Below are 19,007 nucleotides of genomic sequence, written 5' to 3'. Positions count from 1 at the left end.
AATTATTCATCTTGCCCTAATATTACGTATTACAAAGTCTGATCTTATAACAGGTTACACGATCAAGCATGGACGATTCTCAATCCAATCCCATCAACATCTCTAATAGCATTGGATCAACCACCAAGATTCCAATCCTCTACACTCAAGACTATGAAGTATAGACACACCACTTTGAAGATTACGTTATTGGATCTGAAGATAACGGGTATCTGATATGGGAAGCTATCACATCTGGCCCTTTCGCTCATTCAAGCACTTCTAGAATCATTAAAACTCAAAAGGAGTATGATGATTTATTAAAAGATGTGAAAGACGTCACTCAGGATGAAAAGGAGAAGTTCCAATGCAACATTAAGGCATTGAGACTAATTCGATTCGCTCTTCAATCCGACACGATTCGATTAGTAAGTTCTTGCGGTACAGGAAAAGAAATCTGGGATCGGCTGTGAGAGTTGTACTCCACAGATGAAGATCTAGAGCATTCAATTCAGACCTTACTTCTCTCTGAATTTGGAGAATTCAAGCAGATGCCGGATGAAGTAGTTACACAAACATTTGATCGGTTCAATCATCTTCTCAGCAAGATGATCAAGCATGACATTGAAAGAAAGCTCATCGAACAGAAGGTCACCTTCTTAAATGGACTAAGACCCGAATGGAGGGCAGTTGTGTCGACGGTTAAAGCTCATGAGCAGTTCAAATCATATTCCTTGGCAAAACTGATAGGGATTCTAAAATCCCAAGAAAAGATTGTGTTACAAGAGAAAAGTGTGGTTTCAAACTTGGGGTCTTTGGCGCTTTTGTCCAAAGGTAAGAATGCAGCAGAATAAGAAGAAGATTTGAATCTGGGAGATTACGATTTAACAGCTGAAGACTATGCTATGATGGTATCAAATCCCAGAAGGTTCATTAAGAAGAAGTTCCCTACCAACAAGAATCGAAATTGGCAGGGAAGCTACAACTCTGAAAAAGTGAAAGAGGAGTCGAAGGTTGAAGAATCAAAGAAGGAAGCGAAGGGTGAAGCTGACTCTGGTGTCAGTTGCTTCTACTCTGGTGGGAAAAATCACTACGCAAAAGATTGCGTGCTGAAGAAGATGGCAGAGAAAGATGAAGAAGCAAGTCTCCTGAAAAGACTGGAAGAGATTAAGAGGAAGAAAGCCGCTACTAATCCTTCTATGAATGCTCTTGTTATGCAGGATTCGGTAGATGATGATTAGTTCGGTGGCGTGCAGGTGTGGTCAACCGACTCAGAAGATGATGAAGTGAGAAAGCCTTCTCATGGAAAGGCATATGTGGCGAAGAAGGGTGATGCTGGTGGAAGATGTCTGATGGTGACGGATGTATCCCAGATGAGAGGATACAACACTGATGGTGGAAATGAAGAGGCTAAAGAGCAAGAGGATGTATGCTTTACAGCGAAGCCTCTCAGTGTGGAGATCAGTGAGCTAAATGAACTAATCAAGAAGGTACAATCTATTTTTATTTCGTTTAAAATTCCACAAACTTCATATGAAAAGGAATTAAATAACTTGAATTCAAGAATTTCAAATCTAGATAGTTGTTTAACTCAAACGCGTGTCACGAATTATAATCTAACTGACCAAATAAGCAGGGTGTCATCCAAGAGTGAGGAGCGAAGGATATGGATAGAGCGGAAGGAGTTGGAGCTGGTTAAGTCTAGGGATGAGAACATTTATTTGCAAAGAGACAATCTTAAATTATTAAAACAGAGGAATGTTTTTTGTTTAATTGCAAAAAGACTTTATACTAACATTACTCAGCTGCATTTAAACTGTGAAATAGGCCAGAAGATACATCGCATGATTCTGCCCTTCCTTGAGTTAAAGGAGGATGAAATCGATGCCGAAGCATACAACTGCGAAAGTGTTGTATCTTCTGATGATGTTAATCCCACCTATATGTATGGTCTGGAAAAAATAGAATCTTTTATAAAGTCCAAAGACCATAAGGACATGCTTAAGAATCTTTTGGATGAAAATGATAAGTTGAAACTCAGAGCCGAAACTATACAAAAATTTGACTCATTGAGTACCAAATTAAGTTCAGAAAATAAAATCGATGTTGAAAATGCATCTGAACTTAATGAGGACGATGACATGAGTGAAATTTCTGTAGAGGATGAGGTTGATTGTTCCGAGTTCATTAGAAGCGAAACTGAAAACCACAAAAACTTGATTTCTGAAAATTCTGTGGAATTTGCTCGTTTATCCAAACATAAGTCCCCAATCCTTAAAGAAAAGGCCGTTGTGTACCAAAAGGTTCGAACCACTCCTAATCAGGTTTATAAGGTCACAGGAGTAACCGAACATCAGACATCCGAACTCATTGCCATAGTGAATGAAGATAATGCGGATGGCTGTGATGAGTTTTTCTGGTCTGCACCGATAGACAATGCAGATGAAACAGTTGGTATGTCGGAGCGAACATCATGGAAAGCCAAAGGGAGATACGTGGCAGAACCATTGAATAAACCTACCAACTTTGACGTTCCAAGTTCCAGCGGCACAAAAGAGATTCCAGTGGAAGATGTCACCTCAACTAACAAAACCTCTTTCATGAAGAGTGAACCTATTGCTAAGAAGCAGAAACATAAGGCAAATATTCACAGACAACCGAAACAGGTGAAAAATCAAAAGCAGCAGAGAAACTTGAGATACAAGAAAAATCTCTCAGAGCGAAAGCAGTTTTGGCGTTCCCAAAATCCTCACTATACTCACTTTGACAGAAACTCCAAGCCAAAAGGAGAAGAAAACAAGAGTAAAAGGAGCTTCGATCCATCAATCCAAAAGAACCATAGGAAGACTTTCGGGCCACAGGAAGAACAAAATCGAAAAGATAGGTTCGGTCCCGAAAGCAACAACAACCGAAAGGCTGGTTTTGGTCCATCAAATAACAACCAACAAAGATCTGATTTTAGCCCTTCAAGCTTTTATAGTAGCAGACCCAGCTTCGATCCAGCTACTACCAACAACCAGAAAAACAGTTTCGGTCCATCATCAAACAGCAACCGAAGGTCCAGGTTCGGTCACTCAAATGATCTCAACCGAAAGGGTCATTTCGAACCTCAAGTCAGGAAAGATTCTCATTCTAATTTCTTCTCTTTTAATTCTTCTCGTTCTCATTCTTCTTCTAAGCTTAATTCTCGTTATACACCAAATTCGCAATCATCGAAGGATTTGAAAGGAAAAAAGGAAGATTTCCTCAGCAAATGAAGACCAAAAGCAGGCTAAAGTCCAAATGCCCGAACCTGAATCCAAAATACCTGCATCTAACACCAATATAATCAAAGTATTTACCATTAAGAGAAAAGATGAAACAACCTTAATAAAACAAACATATCTAGTTGATGTATCTCTTACTATTCCTGTTTCTGTAAAAGGCTCACGTGGACCCAAGAAACTTTGGGTTCCTAAATATGCTTAACTTTTGCAGGTTATTAGTGACGAGCAGTTTGACGACGAATGGTACATAGACAGTGGCTGCTCACGTCACATGACAGGAAGGAAGGAAGAGCTAAGGGAGTTTCGATCACTTCAAAACGGTGGCAATGTCAAGTTTGATAACAACTCTTATGGAACGATAAAGGGTTATGGGATGATAACCAATGGAGATTTTACAATCAGGAAGGTGGCGTATGTAGAGGGGTTGCAGCATAACCTCATCAGTGTGTCTCAACTGGTGGAAGGAATAGGTCTCAAAGTCTCATTCGATGACGAAGGTTCAGAGATAATAGAGAAGAAATCCAACAAAGTCATTCTCAAGTCTGAACGAAAAGGTGAGATGTTCCCTCTGAATCTCAAACCAATCAAAGGGAATCCAGCAATATGTCTTTTGTCCAAAGCTCATTCAGACGAAAGTTGGTTGTGGCACCGAAGGCTCTCACATCTCAACTTCAAAGACATCAACAAGCTAGTCACCGGTGGTCATGTTCGGGGACTTCCATTGCTCAAGTTCGATCGTGAACACTTATGTGCTGCATGTGAAATGGGGAAACAAAGTCGTCAAAGTCACCCAACGATCATAAACACCAAAGTTGTTGAACCACTTGAGTTGCTTCACATCGACTTATGTGGTCCATCATCAATCGAGAGCGTTGGCGGTAACAAGTAAATTCTTGTTATTGTTGATGACTTCTCATGATTTACTTGGGTATTCTTTTTGAAGCACAAATCTGAGGAGACTCCCAAACTGAAGGTCTTTATCAAGAAGGTCGAAGTGCAACTAAGAAAAGCCGTTCGAAACATTAGGAGCGACAACGGACTGGAATTCAAGAACAAAGGATTCGAAGACTTCTTAGCGGAGAAAGGCACCAGTCACAACTTCTCAGCCCCTTATACACCTCAACAGAACGGAATTGTCGAAAGGCGAAACCGATCTCTATGTGAGGCGGCCCGAACAATGCTAAGTTTTGCTTCCCTTCCTTTATATTTCTGGGATAATGTCATTGCTGCAGCGTGTTTTACTCAGAACAGGTCTTATCTCAACAAGCGTTTCTCTCTCACTCCTTATGAGATAATTAACAACAGGAAGCTGAATGTCAAGTTCTTTCACGTGTTCGGTTCCAGGTGCTTCATCTTCAACTCCAAAGAACATCGCAACAAGTTTGATGTCAAAGCTGATGAAGGTATCTTTCTGGGATATTCTCTTACTTCAAAGGCATACAGGGTTTTGAATAAGCGTTCTAAAAGAATTGAAGAAACCTATTATGTGACGTTCGATGACAATTACGTCAAGATGTTGAAGTCTATTGCAGAAACAATTGGAGAGATTTTCTCTCAAACAGGTCAAGTCACAGCCTCTATCGCCAATCTTTTTGACCAGTTCATGGATCTATTTGATGAACCTGAGAAAGCAGCTCACTCTGAGGCCACGGCAGCAGACAACAAGATTGATCACCTTAAGAAGACCGTCGAAGATGCAGCCAAACGAATGGGAGCAGAAGAACCGGTTCGAAAAGAACCTCCCCAAAGCGGCACTTCGGTCGAGGGGGAGAATCTATCTTCTTGAAATCAACAAGACTCACATATTCAGGGGGAGAATCCAATTTTTGATGAACCCGAAAGCCCCGCTGCACCCGAAAGTCCTGTAGCACCCGAAAGTCCAGTGACAACGGAAAGTCCGGATCAGCCCGAAAGCCCAGTTGAAGAAAGAATTTTTGGGTCAAATCCAAATGATTCATCATCTGTCGAGGGGGAGAATTCTGATATGCTCTATGACGATGATGTTCAATCAGAATTAGAAGAAATGGTAAATGTTGAACTGGATCCGTCCTATGACCCAAATTATCCTCCTCTCACCAAATGGACCAGAGATCATCCTGTATCTCAAATAGTGGGTGATGCATCAGAAAAAGTTCTAACACGATCACAACTAAAGGCGAAGCAAACTGCTTTATTCTCCAAAGTAGAATTTTGCATGTTCAACTCTTTCATCTCCAAAATTGAGCCGAAGACCGTCAATATTGCTCTCGATCATTCTGATTGGGTTCAGGCAATGCAAGACAAACTCAATGAATTCGAAAGAAATAAGGTCTGGAGACTCATTCCAACACCAAAAGATGCCTCGGTCATAAGTCTCAAATGGGTGTTCAGAAACAAAATGGACAAGGAGGGTAATGTGATTCGAAATAAAGCTTGGCTAGTGGTAAAAGGTTACTGCCAGGAAGAAGGAATCGATTACGAAGAGACATTCGCTCCGGTGGCAAGGCTGGAATTTGTTCGAATATTTCTCGCCTATGTTGCACACAAGAACTTTGAGGTCTACCGGATGGATGTAAAGTGCGCCTTTCTCAATGGGGAACTTGAAGAAATTGTGTACGTGGAGCAACCTCCTGGCTTTGTGAATGAAAAGCATCCAGATAACTGCTACATCTTGGATAAAGCTGTTTATTGTATGAAACAAGCACCTAGGGCATGGTATGAAACATTAACTAAGTTTTTAAAGATGTCTAAATTCAAACAAGGTTCGGTTGACCCAACCTTCTTTCGTAAAAAGGAAGGTAACCACCTTATGATCGTTCAAATCTATGTCGATGATATCATCTTTGGCTCAACGAATCCCAGCCTAACAGCTGAATTTAGAAAGTTGATGGAGACTAAATTTGAAATGAGCTCAATGGGTCCGATTAACTTTTTCCTTGGTTTAAATATTAGACAGGGACCCGAAGGCATCTTTATCAACCAGGAAGCATATACCAAGACTCTTCTTGCCAAGTTCGGCATGATGGGAGACTCAAAGGTCAAAGTCCCTATGGCGTTCGGTACCAAGCTCACACCATCTTTGGAAAACCGGCAGTCGACATAACGTTTTTATCGCCAAATGATTGGTTCCATGATGTACCTCACAACTAGCAGGCCCGATATAATGTTTTCTGTATGCTATTATGCCAGGTTTCAAGCAAACCCTCGTGAACCACACATGCTGGCAATAAAGAACATATTCTGGTATCTGAAGCGAACGACCTCTCTCGGTCTCTGGTATCCCTCAAACTCAGGTTTCTTTGTTCAAGCCTACTCAGATGCAGACCTAGGAGGATGTGGTCTAGACCGAAAAAGCACTACAGGAGGCTGTCAATTCCTCGACGGGAAGTTGGTGAGCTGACAATCTAAGAAACAAACGTGTGTTTCTTTGTCTGCAGCCGAAGCAGAGTACATTGTAGCCGCCTCATGCACATCTCAAGTGATTTGGATCCAAAGCCAACTCCGGGACTATGGACTCAATATGAAAAAGATCCCTCGATATTGCGACTCAGAAAGTGCAATTAGGATCTGTCATAACCCAGTGCAACATTCCAAGACGAAGCATATAGCACTGAGGTATCATTTTATTAAGGATCATGTGGAAGAAGGAAACATAGAAATTCACTTTGTTCGAACAAATCATCAACTGGCCGACATCTTTACCAAAGCCCTTCCTGAAGCAAGTTTTAATAAAATCCTACAAGGTCTAGGTATGATGGAATCGGAGTCAGTACCAAAAATATCTTCTCAAAATTAAAAGTTGGAAGCGAAATGAACCGAACGCTTGGTCTATTTCGGGCTCGGTTCACATGGGAACTGAAATGAACCGAACGCTCGGTCTATTTCGGGTTCGGTCCCATTGCACTTGTTTTCGCTTATCTCAAAAAGGTATCACTCTCACACCTTTTACTTGTTAAGTGTCCCTAGAAGCATGTTGTTGCATGTTGTCCAGAGCCTCAACTGATTCTGAATAAAGCCTTACTGACTTGGTATATACAAACCTTGTCTTCCCAATTAGGCTGCTACATTTATTCTAATCATGAGCTACCTTACTCTTTTCTCAGATGAGTTAAGAGTTTTCTGCTTAGTCACTATATTTATAGCAGAGGTACTTTGGTTTTCTTACACCATCTCAAACATTTTTCTTCATCATATTCGCTTCATACATGTAACCCTTGAGACTCTCAGAAATTACCACTGAGGTTTATGGTTACACAATCTATGTGTTTGTGATCTTAGCTTCGTGTCACTACGTGCTAAGTGAAACCCACAATTCAATACCTATTATGCATTGACGATAAACAATTAAATTTGCTCTAGCTTTCACTTATGAATTAACGAATCCACCCAAGTGGTTGTACCATGAAATCTCTAATTTTCTATTTGTGTGATTCTTATGAAATTGTTACATACCATAACATTTCTTCCCTTAGAATCCAGTTTTAAATTTTCTTGAGATTCCACACTGAGTATTTCCAACATGTCACTTAAATATTATCCAAACCTACTTGTTCAACAGACCACATTGGTCTCACAAGTACTTCATTCGGTTTCTATCTTATATCAAGATCAGGAACTCTGAACTGAAGCGAAAGCCACCCTTATCAGCCTCATTAAAAGATGCCGTTCAACACTTCTTAACAAGTGATTGATCGTAATTCAACGGGAAACCACACAAACACTTTAAAGTCTCTCTTGACTTTGAAGGAAGAGATTCATGCCCGGGATCCACTGTTTCGTGTCAATATTGACATCACAATTTCCCACATATACGTTGCTTTATTTCTTTATCTTTGACACTCTATGCACGAAAATCTTTTTGATTTTCCAAAATTCTGGTTTGGTTCACTACAAGTTATTTTTATAGCTCTGATTTTTAACGTTGTTATGGTTTATCTACGTGGTTTCTCTATGAAGACAGCTCATTTTAAAAGGATAAGTTGATGACTCAGCTGGGAGACTAAAGGTTTCAAGAATTCAAAAAGGGTATCTGATGGAAAGGCGTGCAAAACGGAAGCGTTTTTCTCTCTCATGCGTAATCATAGGGGTTACTACCACAACCGAACCTCCTCCTTCGCCTTCATCTCCCAATCACTCAGCAGATGACGAGACTTTTCTTGGAGGGGAAGAAATGACCTTCGACTCTGTCTACTACAGTCCCTATCAGGTTCAAAGCGATGATGATGATGATGCTCCTGTCACTAAAAAGCATCTCAAGGAACTTCATGAGAAAATCGATAGTCTCATCGCTTCCTCCTCTTCTTCTCAGTCCAATATCTCAGAGGCTACTATTCAGGGGCTAGTTGATTCTTTCACCAAGGCACATGAAGCCTCAATCATCTCTTCCACTGCTACTATCGACGCATCTACAAAGGCCTGTGCTGCAGCGACCGAAAAAGTCGAAAAACTATTTCTTGATGCTGACAGTCTTTTGCAGTCTTTACAGGGGGCGCTGAATCCAATGCAGCGACGGTTGATTCCGTTGTCAAGAAGCTGGCCACTTCATTCACATCAGAACTGCAATCCTTTGCCAGTCTTCGTCAGTCTCTTGAAGCTGACAACAAAACTTTCTAGGCAACTATTGAGGAACGTTTGACAAAGCTTCAAGAAGACCTTGCTTCAGAGAACTCTGTCATGGATGCGCTTGCTCGCAAAACCACTACTCTTAAGGTCAGGAGTCTTCAGCTTTCCCAATCAGAAAAGGAAGTTGCGTCTCTCCGATCTGAGCGAGCGGTCATTTCCACGTGTGTTTCGGATGTCCACGCCGCCCTTTTTAACATTATTGAAGCATACGATCCAATCCTGAATTACTCAGTGAGGCGAACTCTAGCAGAGAAGCTTGCTCCCGCCCTTGACCTACTCTGCAAAATTGAAGGGCTTCCTGAGTTCGTGGCCCATCCAAAACAAGGGGGAGAAGGGGTCTCAAAGGGTGAAAATCAATCTCAACCGCCTCCTACTTCTGCATTTGCTTCATCTAAAGCAACCGAACCTCCAACAACAGGTCAAGCTTCAGGTTCGGGTGCTAAAGATAAAGGGAAAAAGATTCTTGAAGACAGTGATGGTGATGATGACAAAGAGACCATTGTTGATCTCTTGAAGAAACAAGCCAGGGAAAAGGATTCAGATATGAGTGTTCATGTTGCCAGAGAGGCAGAGGCGAATGAAAGAAAAATGAAGGAGGTTTATGATCTTCTACTTCTGCATCTGCTTCATCTAAAGCAACCGAATCTCCAACAACAGGTCAATCTTCATGTTTGGGTGCTAAAGATAAAGGGAAAAAGATTCTTGAAGACAGTGATGGTGATGATGACAAAGAGACCATTGCTGATCTCTTGAAGAAACAAGTCAGGGAAAAGGATTCAGATATGAGTGCTCGTGTTGCCAGAGAGGGAGAGGCAAATGAAAGAAAAATGAAGGAGACTCATGATCTCCTTAAGAGTCGAAAAACTCTATTCCCTCCGTGGACTCTCGAGAAGCTTATCAAAGAAGCTATTGATACTCCCAACATCCTATGGCTCGAACCGGTGATTTCCTTGGACAGGGTCAATTCTGTTGACTCTCAGTTTGACATGCCCTTGACCCGAAAGGCCTTCATATTTCATACTTTCTCCCATGTTGATGATGTCCCTCATCCTCACCCGAAGGTCGATTGGGAACTTGTTGAGTTCTATTTGAGTTCTGCTCAGCCTCAGTATCAGACATGGAGTGCGCAGAAGATCATAAATGTTCGTGTCCTCAAACCTTTTTGGGAGGGTAACTTTACAAATGTCTGGTTCAAAGTGTTGAGGGGGTCAGCTAAGACCGAACATGCAATTTCACTTGCTGATCTTCCTAACCTAAATCCACATGATTGGATCATTCTGCATAACATCCTCCTCACCAAAGAAGCTGAATATGGGCCAATCATAGATCACTTCAAAAGGATGTTAGTTTGCAAGATGGATCAGGAGATCACAAGTATTTTCAAGAAAAAACCCACCATCTCTCCTGTTGGTTCTGCAAGTGATTTAAATATGATGCAGATGGGGAGGATCGACCCAAAGCGGAACTCAGTCATGTTCACAAGGAATGAATGCCAAAAATGCATGTTCGCCTTGGCAGATAAGCATCTTTATACCACTGCATGCCTGGAACATGTTCTGGGGATCATCAATCGATGCAAGCAGAACTCTGATGATGACAAGAAATATTTCGATGATATGATCCAGTGGTACATTCGTTTCAGACAAACCATCATTTCCCTCATTCCTCGTTTGTTTGAAACCACAAAGAAAGTTCCTGCAGCTGGACCCAACAAGCCGAAGTAGAGTCTCGCTCCGATTGACACAAAGGGGGAGATTGTTGGGTCTATTAGGTGTTGCGTCTTGGGCTCATTCTTTAGTCTAATTTTGTATCCGGATTGGGCCTGTCCATCCGTGATTTAATTTTCTAGGGTTTAGTATTTATAGATGCTTGCATGCATCATAGTACGTAAGATTTGGAGTCGATAATTCACGGTTAATACTTTTATCGATTGTAACCCTAAAACAGCCTCTACATCGAAAGTTCTTAGTCGAGCTCTGCTGAGGCATGAATCTATTGAATCATTCAACATATTTTGATTCATTCCACTGTTTGATCTTTCTGTTCTTATTATTGTGATTAATCTGTTTATAAATCTAAACGATCATAGAGTTTTTCAACTCAACACTTTCTCTAACTGTTTAACCGCTGTTCACGGGCAAAACTTTTCTTTAAAGATTATTAGAAACTCATCCCATGACATATTCTTGGCCACCTCACGCCCCCTAACTTCCTTCACCATGCCCCACCAATGTATTGTCTCCCTTTTTAGCATTGTCGCAGCATAAACCATCTTGTCTTCTTCCGCACACTTGCTAGTATCAAACGTTCCCTTAATCTCCATGATCCATGTTGATGACAACACGGGGTCAATTTCTCTGTTAAACACCGGTGGATTGCAACTCATGAATGTCTTATAACTACAACCTCGCCAATCGTGGTTGACATAATGCCTTGAGGGTTGTGCAATACTTGGTTCCTGATTCACATTTGGTGTAGTGTACTCATAGCCTTCTTCACCTCACCCAAATTACTTTCATACTCACCCATTATAGCTTCTCGTGCCTGAGCAACTACATCGGGCAAGGTCGCTCGAATTGCTCGAGCAATCTCATTAGCCAAGTCTTCTCTAGTGATCGTGTTTGCCGCACGACCCCTTTCGCGACCTCGACCTCGACCGTGGTGGGATCCGGAGCTGCCATTGGCCGATTGTGCTGGTATCGGTGCTGTAATAGCTCATCGACCTCTTCTTCTACCCCTACCTCTTCCTTGGCCCTGTCCGCGACTAGCATTTGGGATCTGTGGATCTTCTAGTACATCTCTAATGCTCTGACATAAGCTCCAATTGGGATGTGTTCTTCCTCCTAGGTGACCCTAGCATACCTTCCAGATCTCTTTGAAGACATGATACCTACAAGCGATATGTGGTCTAATTTAGTCGTTTGATTACCTCTCGTTCTTTCCGTCTTAAGCAGTGTTTATGCAAACACCTAATCTGCTTAAACCAGGCTTTGATACCAACTTGTAACACCCCAATTTTCAAATATCAATTAAATGACAAACAATCGTTCAAAATAAAATAAAATAAAGTCTTCAACCGAAGAGCTTCGGGTGTTACGTCTTTGTGGAACTCCCTTGTCGTCTTGCTGATCAATCCTTCTCCTTAGCCTTCTTACTGCCACTTGTTAAATAGACAATAATAACATAATAACATAAATTTAGACAATAATAACATAAATTTAAACTATGTTTGGAGGATTACTCGTTGGGCGGATGCATACAATTGCTTTGGATCTTGTATAGACAATAATAACATAAATTTAAACTATGTAACTATTGCCTCCTACATCATACACTTAATTCAAAACGACATTGCTTATTCAGTGAAATATATATAAGAAAATATTAAAAACAGTATCAGTGTGGATGTTTCTTATTGGAAAGCATGACATGGTCGGAGAAAAGAAATAGATAATACTTATGGAACTTGGGAGAGTAACTTTATAGAGTTTCCTAGTATACTACAACTTTGAAAGCTTCAAATCCTACTATAGTTGTGAAATCATTCATCAATGTTTGTCATTTGAGGGATTCATATAAGGGTAAAATTCTTATTGTTTTTACAAATCGATGTCAACAATAATATATTATCGGTTTCTTACGCCATCATTGATGAGGAGATTATGTACAACTAGTGTTGATTTTTGTATACATTTTGTTGTTCAAGACAAGACAGACAATTATGTGTTAATGCAACAAACATCAAGGAATAATTCACATAATGGAAAATCTATAGGAATGGAAATGGTCTTTAGGATACCATTGTTTTTGTCTTCCAAACATCGAAAAATAAGGACATGAAAAAAAATACAAAAACTCGAGCCTTAAAACATTTTGTTGGGCTATTGGCATAAACCACAAAAAAAAAAAAAAAAAAAAAAAAAAAAAAAAAACTCGTAAGGTACATAAAATAAATAAAAGCAATCGATTTTGAAGCTTGGTAGTAATTAAAAAAATTGGAAAACGTTGGTGTTGTTTTTTATATGATGAAAATAGATGATAGGGTTGTTAACGACAAATTTCTAGAAGAGTATGAATAATGCATCGCGAGGAGAACAAGTCAATTAGATACTGTTTTGAATGTGTTGATATGATTTTTCTTTAATGGTATAATTTGCTAAAAGTAATTCATAAATAAGTTAATGTTTGTCCAATGAAGTTTTCGTTTTTGGTTTAAAGAGTCTCTAATGTTATTTTTTGGTATCCTAAAGGCATAAAATCTCTATTAACATGTTAAAAAGGACGAGGTGGAATAATGACATTTCTTCTAAATATTTTTTTAAAAAACTTTGCTATTGATGACATGGTATATACGATAATAAATGTAATAAAATTTTATAATTATAATTATAATTGATGTTCTTGGATTTGAGTAACTTAGTCATCTTCAACATCCAACGACACCAAGCATTTCCCAACACAACGATTCATTAACAGACGGTGACACAGATTAGAGCATATGGTATGAGCAACTTGAAATGGTGTTATGACAAGAAGCAACAAGAAGAGGGGTGGTGTTCATGGTGTTATAACACCATGTTAAGAGGAGAGAGATAGAGAGAGAATTTGGGCAACCAATAGAAAACCACGTTGCATCTAGTCATGGCCACAACAGAAGCAACACAACTAGATACAACAAGAAGGGGTGGTGTTGATGCTTCTGCTCCACCTCAGCAAGAACGAGTCTTAATAATCTTCAACCTCCTCCCTTCTCTCTCTACCATTTTGCTCCGTGTAAGAACTCTAAACAAACACCACCACCAAACCACCACCGATGTAACACCATCAATCGCCACCGCCGCAAATGTCACAATCCAACAACCACTGCACCTCAGAACCACCCTGCATCGCCACCGCAACTACACATTCACCCTCAAACGCCATTTGCAGATCTGGAAATGGAACAGAAATGGATTGTTGTCCCTTATTTTTCTCCTCATCTCTTCTCTCTTTTTGTGAAATCTACCACCGCCATTTATGATTTTGATCTTGATTTCATTTTTTACATGAACAATTGGCAGGGCCGGTCCAATGATTTTGAAGGCCTTGTGTGAATATTGAAAATGGGTCCTAAATATATTTTTGTATATATAAGCAAAATTTATTAATATTACGATAAGATTCAAAACCTAATAGAATATCACTAGTTATATTAGTGATTACGATAAAAAAAATTATTCGTTTACAAGTAATCAACGACAATAATTGTAACCGTGATAGAAGCCACTCGACTCCGATGGATTAACGCACACCCAACACTTCCTATGGTTGGCCACAATAGTTATAAACAAAACATTAAATCAAAGAATCATTAATTTTTTTAAAAGGAGCAATCTAAACCCAAAAAAAAAATGATTTTGGTGGTCCTCATGATCATGGTTTTGTGATATTTTGAAATACATGAATGACCATATTTTTAACAACTCCATGAAAAGAAAAGAAGTCATAGTGAATGTGGGCACATTTTTGGCTTTTAACCGGTTTAAGACTAGAAGTAAGAATGTTGGTCCTCCAATTGATGTAAGACCCACTAAAAAATGTTTGAAAATGTTTTAATTCTAGCTACTTGGTAGATGTTTCGGTTTAAAATAATCGTTAAAATAACAATGTTAATAGAAATACTTTATAACCAATTTAACCGTTTTATTATAAAATATGCATAGATAACTATGTTCATAAAAATAGTTTTTATAAGAACTAAATATAATAAAATATAAAATCATTTTGTCATTTCATAATTCTTTTCCAACAATATCATGAAAAATTGCATGTAAACTTCCAAAATTATAACAAACAAATACGTTATCATATGTGATATTTTGTAAAGACAGAACAGGCTAGAACTATAATCGGTGTTAGCATTTATCATTTAAAGGGATAATGTAAAAAAGGCTTTCTATATTCCAAAAGAAGAATCGAACCGTGGCTGTTTCGGAAAAAGAGAAGATAATAAGCGCCTCCTTCCAACTAAACCAAATGTTTTTTTGTTAAGAATATCGGATAACATATTATTTATATAAATATTAAATAGAAAATGGCTAAAATCCGAGACCCTATTTTTCTCGGGGCCCTGTGCGACGTGACAATTGGCTTGTCTTCGTTCTGGGAAACCTTGATGAAGAATGTGTAGCAATGGTTCTGATTTTGGATTCATTATGTGTAGCAATCTACCTAAACACACAACCTCTAACACACGCTCCTCTCTGTCTCTATCCTTTTGCTTTCTCTAAGAGTACTAAACACACAACATTAAACCATTCGTAGATCTGGAAATCGAATAGATATGTATTTAGTTTGCCATTGACTTGGATTTGATTTCCGATTGGTTTCTGGGTGGCTTTGAAATAGGTGTTTTTCTTTTTTTTTTTTTTTTTTTTGGGTCATCCAAGAAAACTCATGAAAATGTATAATCTACCCATTTTTATAAAATATTTCTAAAATCAACCTATATTAAAAAAAAAAAATCCACGTTGAATAGCGAAATCAGAATGTTAAATGCTTTCAAAGTTGAAATATCAAAATTCATAGAGCTGATTGCATAATGTGAAATCTTGGAATTTTTTATAAGCTTGGAAACCTTCTAGTATAACAATATCCCCAAACAGCAAACCCTTCATGTTCCATAACGTCGATTGGTATTATTACGCGTGTAATTTGCATTTAATATGATGTTAATATAAGTTATACAGCACATACAGAGGCTCATCAGTCTTAAGAATATGGCTAGCAGTTCAAATTCAGATATTTACCACACTGTAGATGATTTCTACTTCTCAGCTCTCCACGACAACGATGAAATCTTTCCCATTTCCGATGAGAAATACGCCGAGGAACTTCAACTTCAAGAGGCTCTTGTATCTTCAGCATCTCTAACAAGTCCATCATCATCATCATTCCCTTCCACTTCTACACCTCGACCTGCACTGAAGATCAGGAAGCAGACACTTCTACCATCTGAAGCAGCGCAATCATCAGAGAGCTTCTGCGGTATTTGCATGGACTCCAAAAGTTCATCTGAAATGTTTACAAACGCAACAGTCTGCGGTCATCTGTTCTGTTCAGATTGCATACGTGGACACGTATCTGCGAAAATCAAAGAGAATATTGTTTTGGTGAAGTGTCCAGAACCGAAATGCAAAGGGCTAATAGGACCCGAAATTTGTCGATCCATTGTCCCAAAAGAAGTGCTTGAGAGATGGGAAGACGCTTTGTGCGAGACGTTGATCCTGGGGTCTCAGAAATTCTACTGCCCGTTCAAAGATTGTTCGGCCATGTTGGTGGATGATGGCGGAGAAGCTGTGACATCGTCGGAATGCCCAAACTGCAACAGATTGTTCTGTGCGCAGTGTAAGGTGGCATGGCATTCCGGGATGGATTGCAGTGAGTATAAGAGCTTAAAGGAATATGAAAGAAATCCAGAAGATTTAATGTTAATGGAGCTTGCCAAGAACAAAAAATGGAGAAGGTGCCCAAGCTGTAACTTTTATGTCGAAAAGAACGAGGGTTGTCAGCACATTTCTTGCAGGTAACTTTCATGGATTTTTTTTGTTGTGGTTTTGCATAAGAATTAACGAACTAACTCATCTTAATATGCACAGATGTGGGTATCATTTTTGCTATGGATGTGGAAAGGAGCACAATGGAAGCCATGCCTGTGTTTTACCTGATTTGTCAGCTTAGAATCAAGGAGAGTTTTTTATTTCTTTCAATTTCAAACCGTATTTAATGCAGTGCGTTCGTTTTGCACTTTATTTTATTTTAATTTAAAATTTCTATTTGTGTTTGAAGTGAACATTGAGATTGAAGAAAATCTTTATTTGATTGTTTATGCTTTCTCTTTTTATACGTATACGTGATGTGTGGTGGCTCTAAAATTGTTGTATAGACATGAGAAGATCATTCTTTGGATGGAGCAATTGTTGTGGTAGCTTAGTTTAGAAACACTATTCTATTATTCAAAATCAGAATTTTTAAATAGAATCATGTTAGGAAGAGCAAAGAACTTAGGAGAATTGAAGAGGCCATATATGTAATCCATTCAATATCGCCATCTAAAATTGTCGGATAGATTAGTGGTATTTTGCTTTTGTGCCACCGCAGGAGATTTTTAGCGGCATTTTTTTTATGCCTTTATAATTTTTAGCAATTTTTATTATCGGTTCCACACCGCTATAAACTAATGTTTGAATAAAATTAACTTATAGTGGTGACAAACTAGTAATAAATCAATTTTTTCGTGTTACCGGCAATGCAAGTGTGCATTATTCCAACATGGCAACTGAAAAATGACGTCATAACGTCAGAAACATTGCCCCTTATTTGGAGTGACGGCATTGGTTGTGTTTGTGGTAATGGGAGGCAACGACTCCAATTTTCTCAAACGGTCAAATTTTAGACCGTTTAAAAACGGTCACAAAAAAAAAGCCATATATATCTACCACTAATACACAATTTATCTCAATTTTACCTACAAAATTCATCAATTTCTCTCAATTACACATTTCTTTCAATTGCCTTATCTTTTCTATTTTTCTATTTACAAAATAAAATGGATTATTTTGATCTGTTTCATCCATACAACAATGATAACGACGACGATGGTATATACGTGTGTATGATGTACCGATATTCTATAGACATGCTACCACGTGAGTCAGCTCCACTACAGACAAAGCGTGCGACGTCAAACAGAGATCGTGAAGAAGAGCATAGATGTCTAGTACACGATTGTTTTACGGATAATTGTGTCTATCAACCTAACGATTTCAAAAAAATGTTTCGTTTGCAAAGAAAAATGTGTTTCAACGGATAGCCAATGCATTGGAAAATAGGTATTCGTAAACACATTTTTTTTATAATTGTTTTTTAGATAACATAAATATACTTTTTAGATAATTGTGTTTTAGATAACATAAGTACACATTTTTTACAAATTAAATATACGTTTGGGTATGAATTTTTTCAAATAAAGTATGATGCGAGAGGTAAACGAGGTATTACAGGGTTGCAAAAATATGTTGTTACAATCAAGCTAATGGCTATTAGGGAGTCGCTAGATTCCATTGATGACTATATGAGAATGTCGAAACGAACTGCACGAGAAAGTTTGTATAGATTGGCAAGAGGTGTTATCGAAACCTTCGGTGACAAATACTTGCGCAAACCTTCATTGAATGACATGCAACAACTATATGCGGCGCATGATGAACGACATGGTTTTCCGGGTATGCTTGGAAGCATTGATTACACAAAGTGGATATGGAGAAATTGTCATGTGGTGTGGAAAGGTCAATAAGAAGTGGTCATATTGGAGCTTCTTCGTTGGTATTAGAGGTTGTTGCTTCACAAAATTTATGGATTTGACATGTTTTTTTTCATAGTTGCACGTTCTAACAGCGACGCAAACATTCTTGATCAGTCACTAATATTGCAGGATCTTTTAACAGGAAAGGCATTAGATGCTCCTTTCATAGTGAATGGAAATGAATATAAGTTTGGGCATTACCTCATGGATGGAATATATCCACCATATTCCATGTTTGTGAAGGCGTTTCAACACCCGATAGAACCAAGAGACAAATTTCCAAGAGAAGACAAGAAGCAACACGTAAGGACGTGGAATGTACTTTGGAGTTCTAAAAACAAAATGGCACATAGTTGAACGTGCGACATGACCATATCACTTGAACACTTTACGAGATATCATGTATACATGTATCATAATGCATGTGACATCCCCAATTTCACAGCCAGAAAAGACCGATTTGTTTTTGCTTTGTTTTTAAAATCAGAGTAATCTTTTAAAGAAAATCGTTGCAGAATTTGTTCCCAAAACAAAATATGATAACAATTTATCAAAGCATTTCTTTAAAGAAATGTATTTTCATTAAATAACAAAATCTAGGGATGTCATGTTCCGATACAGACCAAAAGCATCAACAATATAAAATAGACCTTACAACAGTTATTTATAACTACTAATCTATAATCCAAAATCTCTCGTCAAGTCCACCAACTAATACTCTTGTGCCATTACCTGTAATGCAAAGAAAACTGAGTGGGTCAGGCTTGGGAGCCTGGTGAGCATATAGGGTTTTCAACCCACAATGTTATATCATATAT

At 38.7% G+C, this 19,007-nt stretch overlaps 2 protein-coding genes across 2 annotated transcripts; both read left to right on the top strand.

The window, feature by feature from the left end:
* Positions 1-15,604: 15,604 nt before the first annotated feature.
* Positions 15,605-16,741, top strand: LOC145054491 (E3 ubiquitin-protein ligase RSL1-like). Its single transcript, XM_079002704.1, has 3 exons — positions 15,605-16,410; positions 16,484-16,539; positions 16,674-16,741. Exons 1-3 carry the CDS (start codon positions 15,605-15,607, stop codon positions 16,739-16,741), a joined length of 930 nt encoding a protein of 309 aa, XP_078858830.1.
* Positions 16,742-17,919: 1,178 nt separating this feature from the next.
* LOC145054483 (uncharacterized) lies at positions 17,920-18,546 on the top strand. The gene is made up of 2 exons (XM_079002693.1): positions 17,920-18,172; positions 18,266-18,546. Exons 1-2 carry the CDS (start codon positions 17,920-17,922, stop codon positions 18,544-18,546), a joined length of 534 nt encoding a protein of 177 aa, XP_078858819.1.
* Positions 18,547-19,007: the final 461 nt, after the last annotated feature.

This window comes from Lactuca serriola, chromosome 1 (assembly GCF_051521515.1).
Source record: "Lactuca serriola cultivar US96UC23 chromosome 1, Lser_US96UC23_V15, whole genome shotgun sequence".
Taxonomy (NCBI): Eukaryota; Viridiplantae; Streptophyta; class Magnoliopsida; order Asterales; family Asteraceae; genus Lactuca; species Lactuca serriola.
The sequence above is the reverse complement of the archived record's forward strand: the minus strand, read 5'-3'. Positions and strand labels throughout refer to the sequence as shown.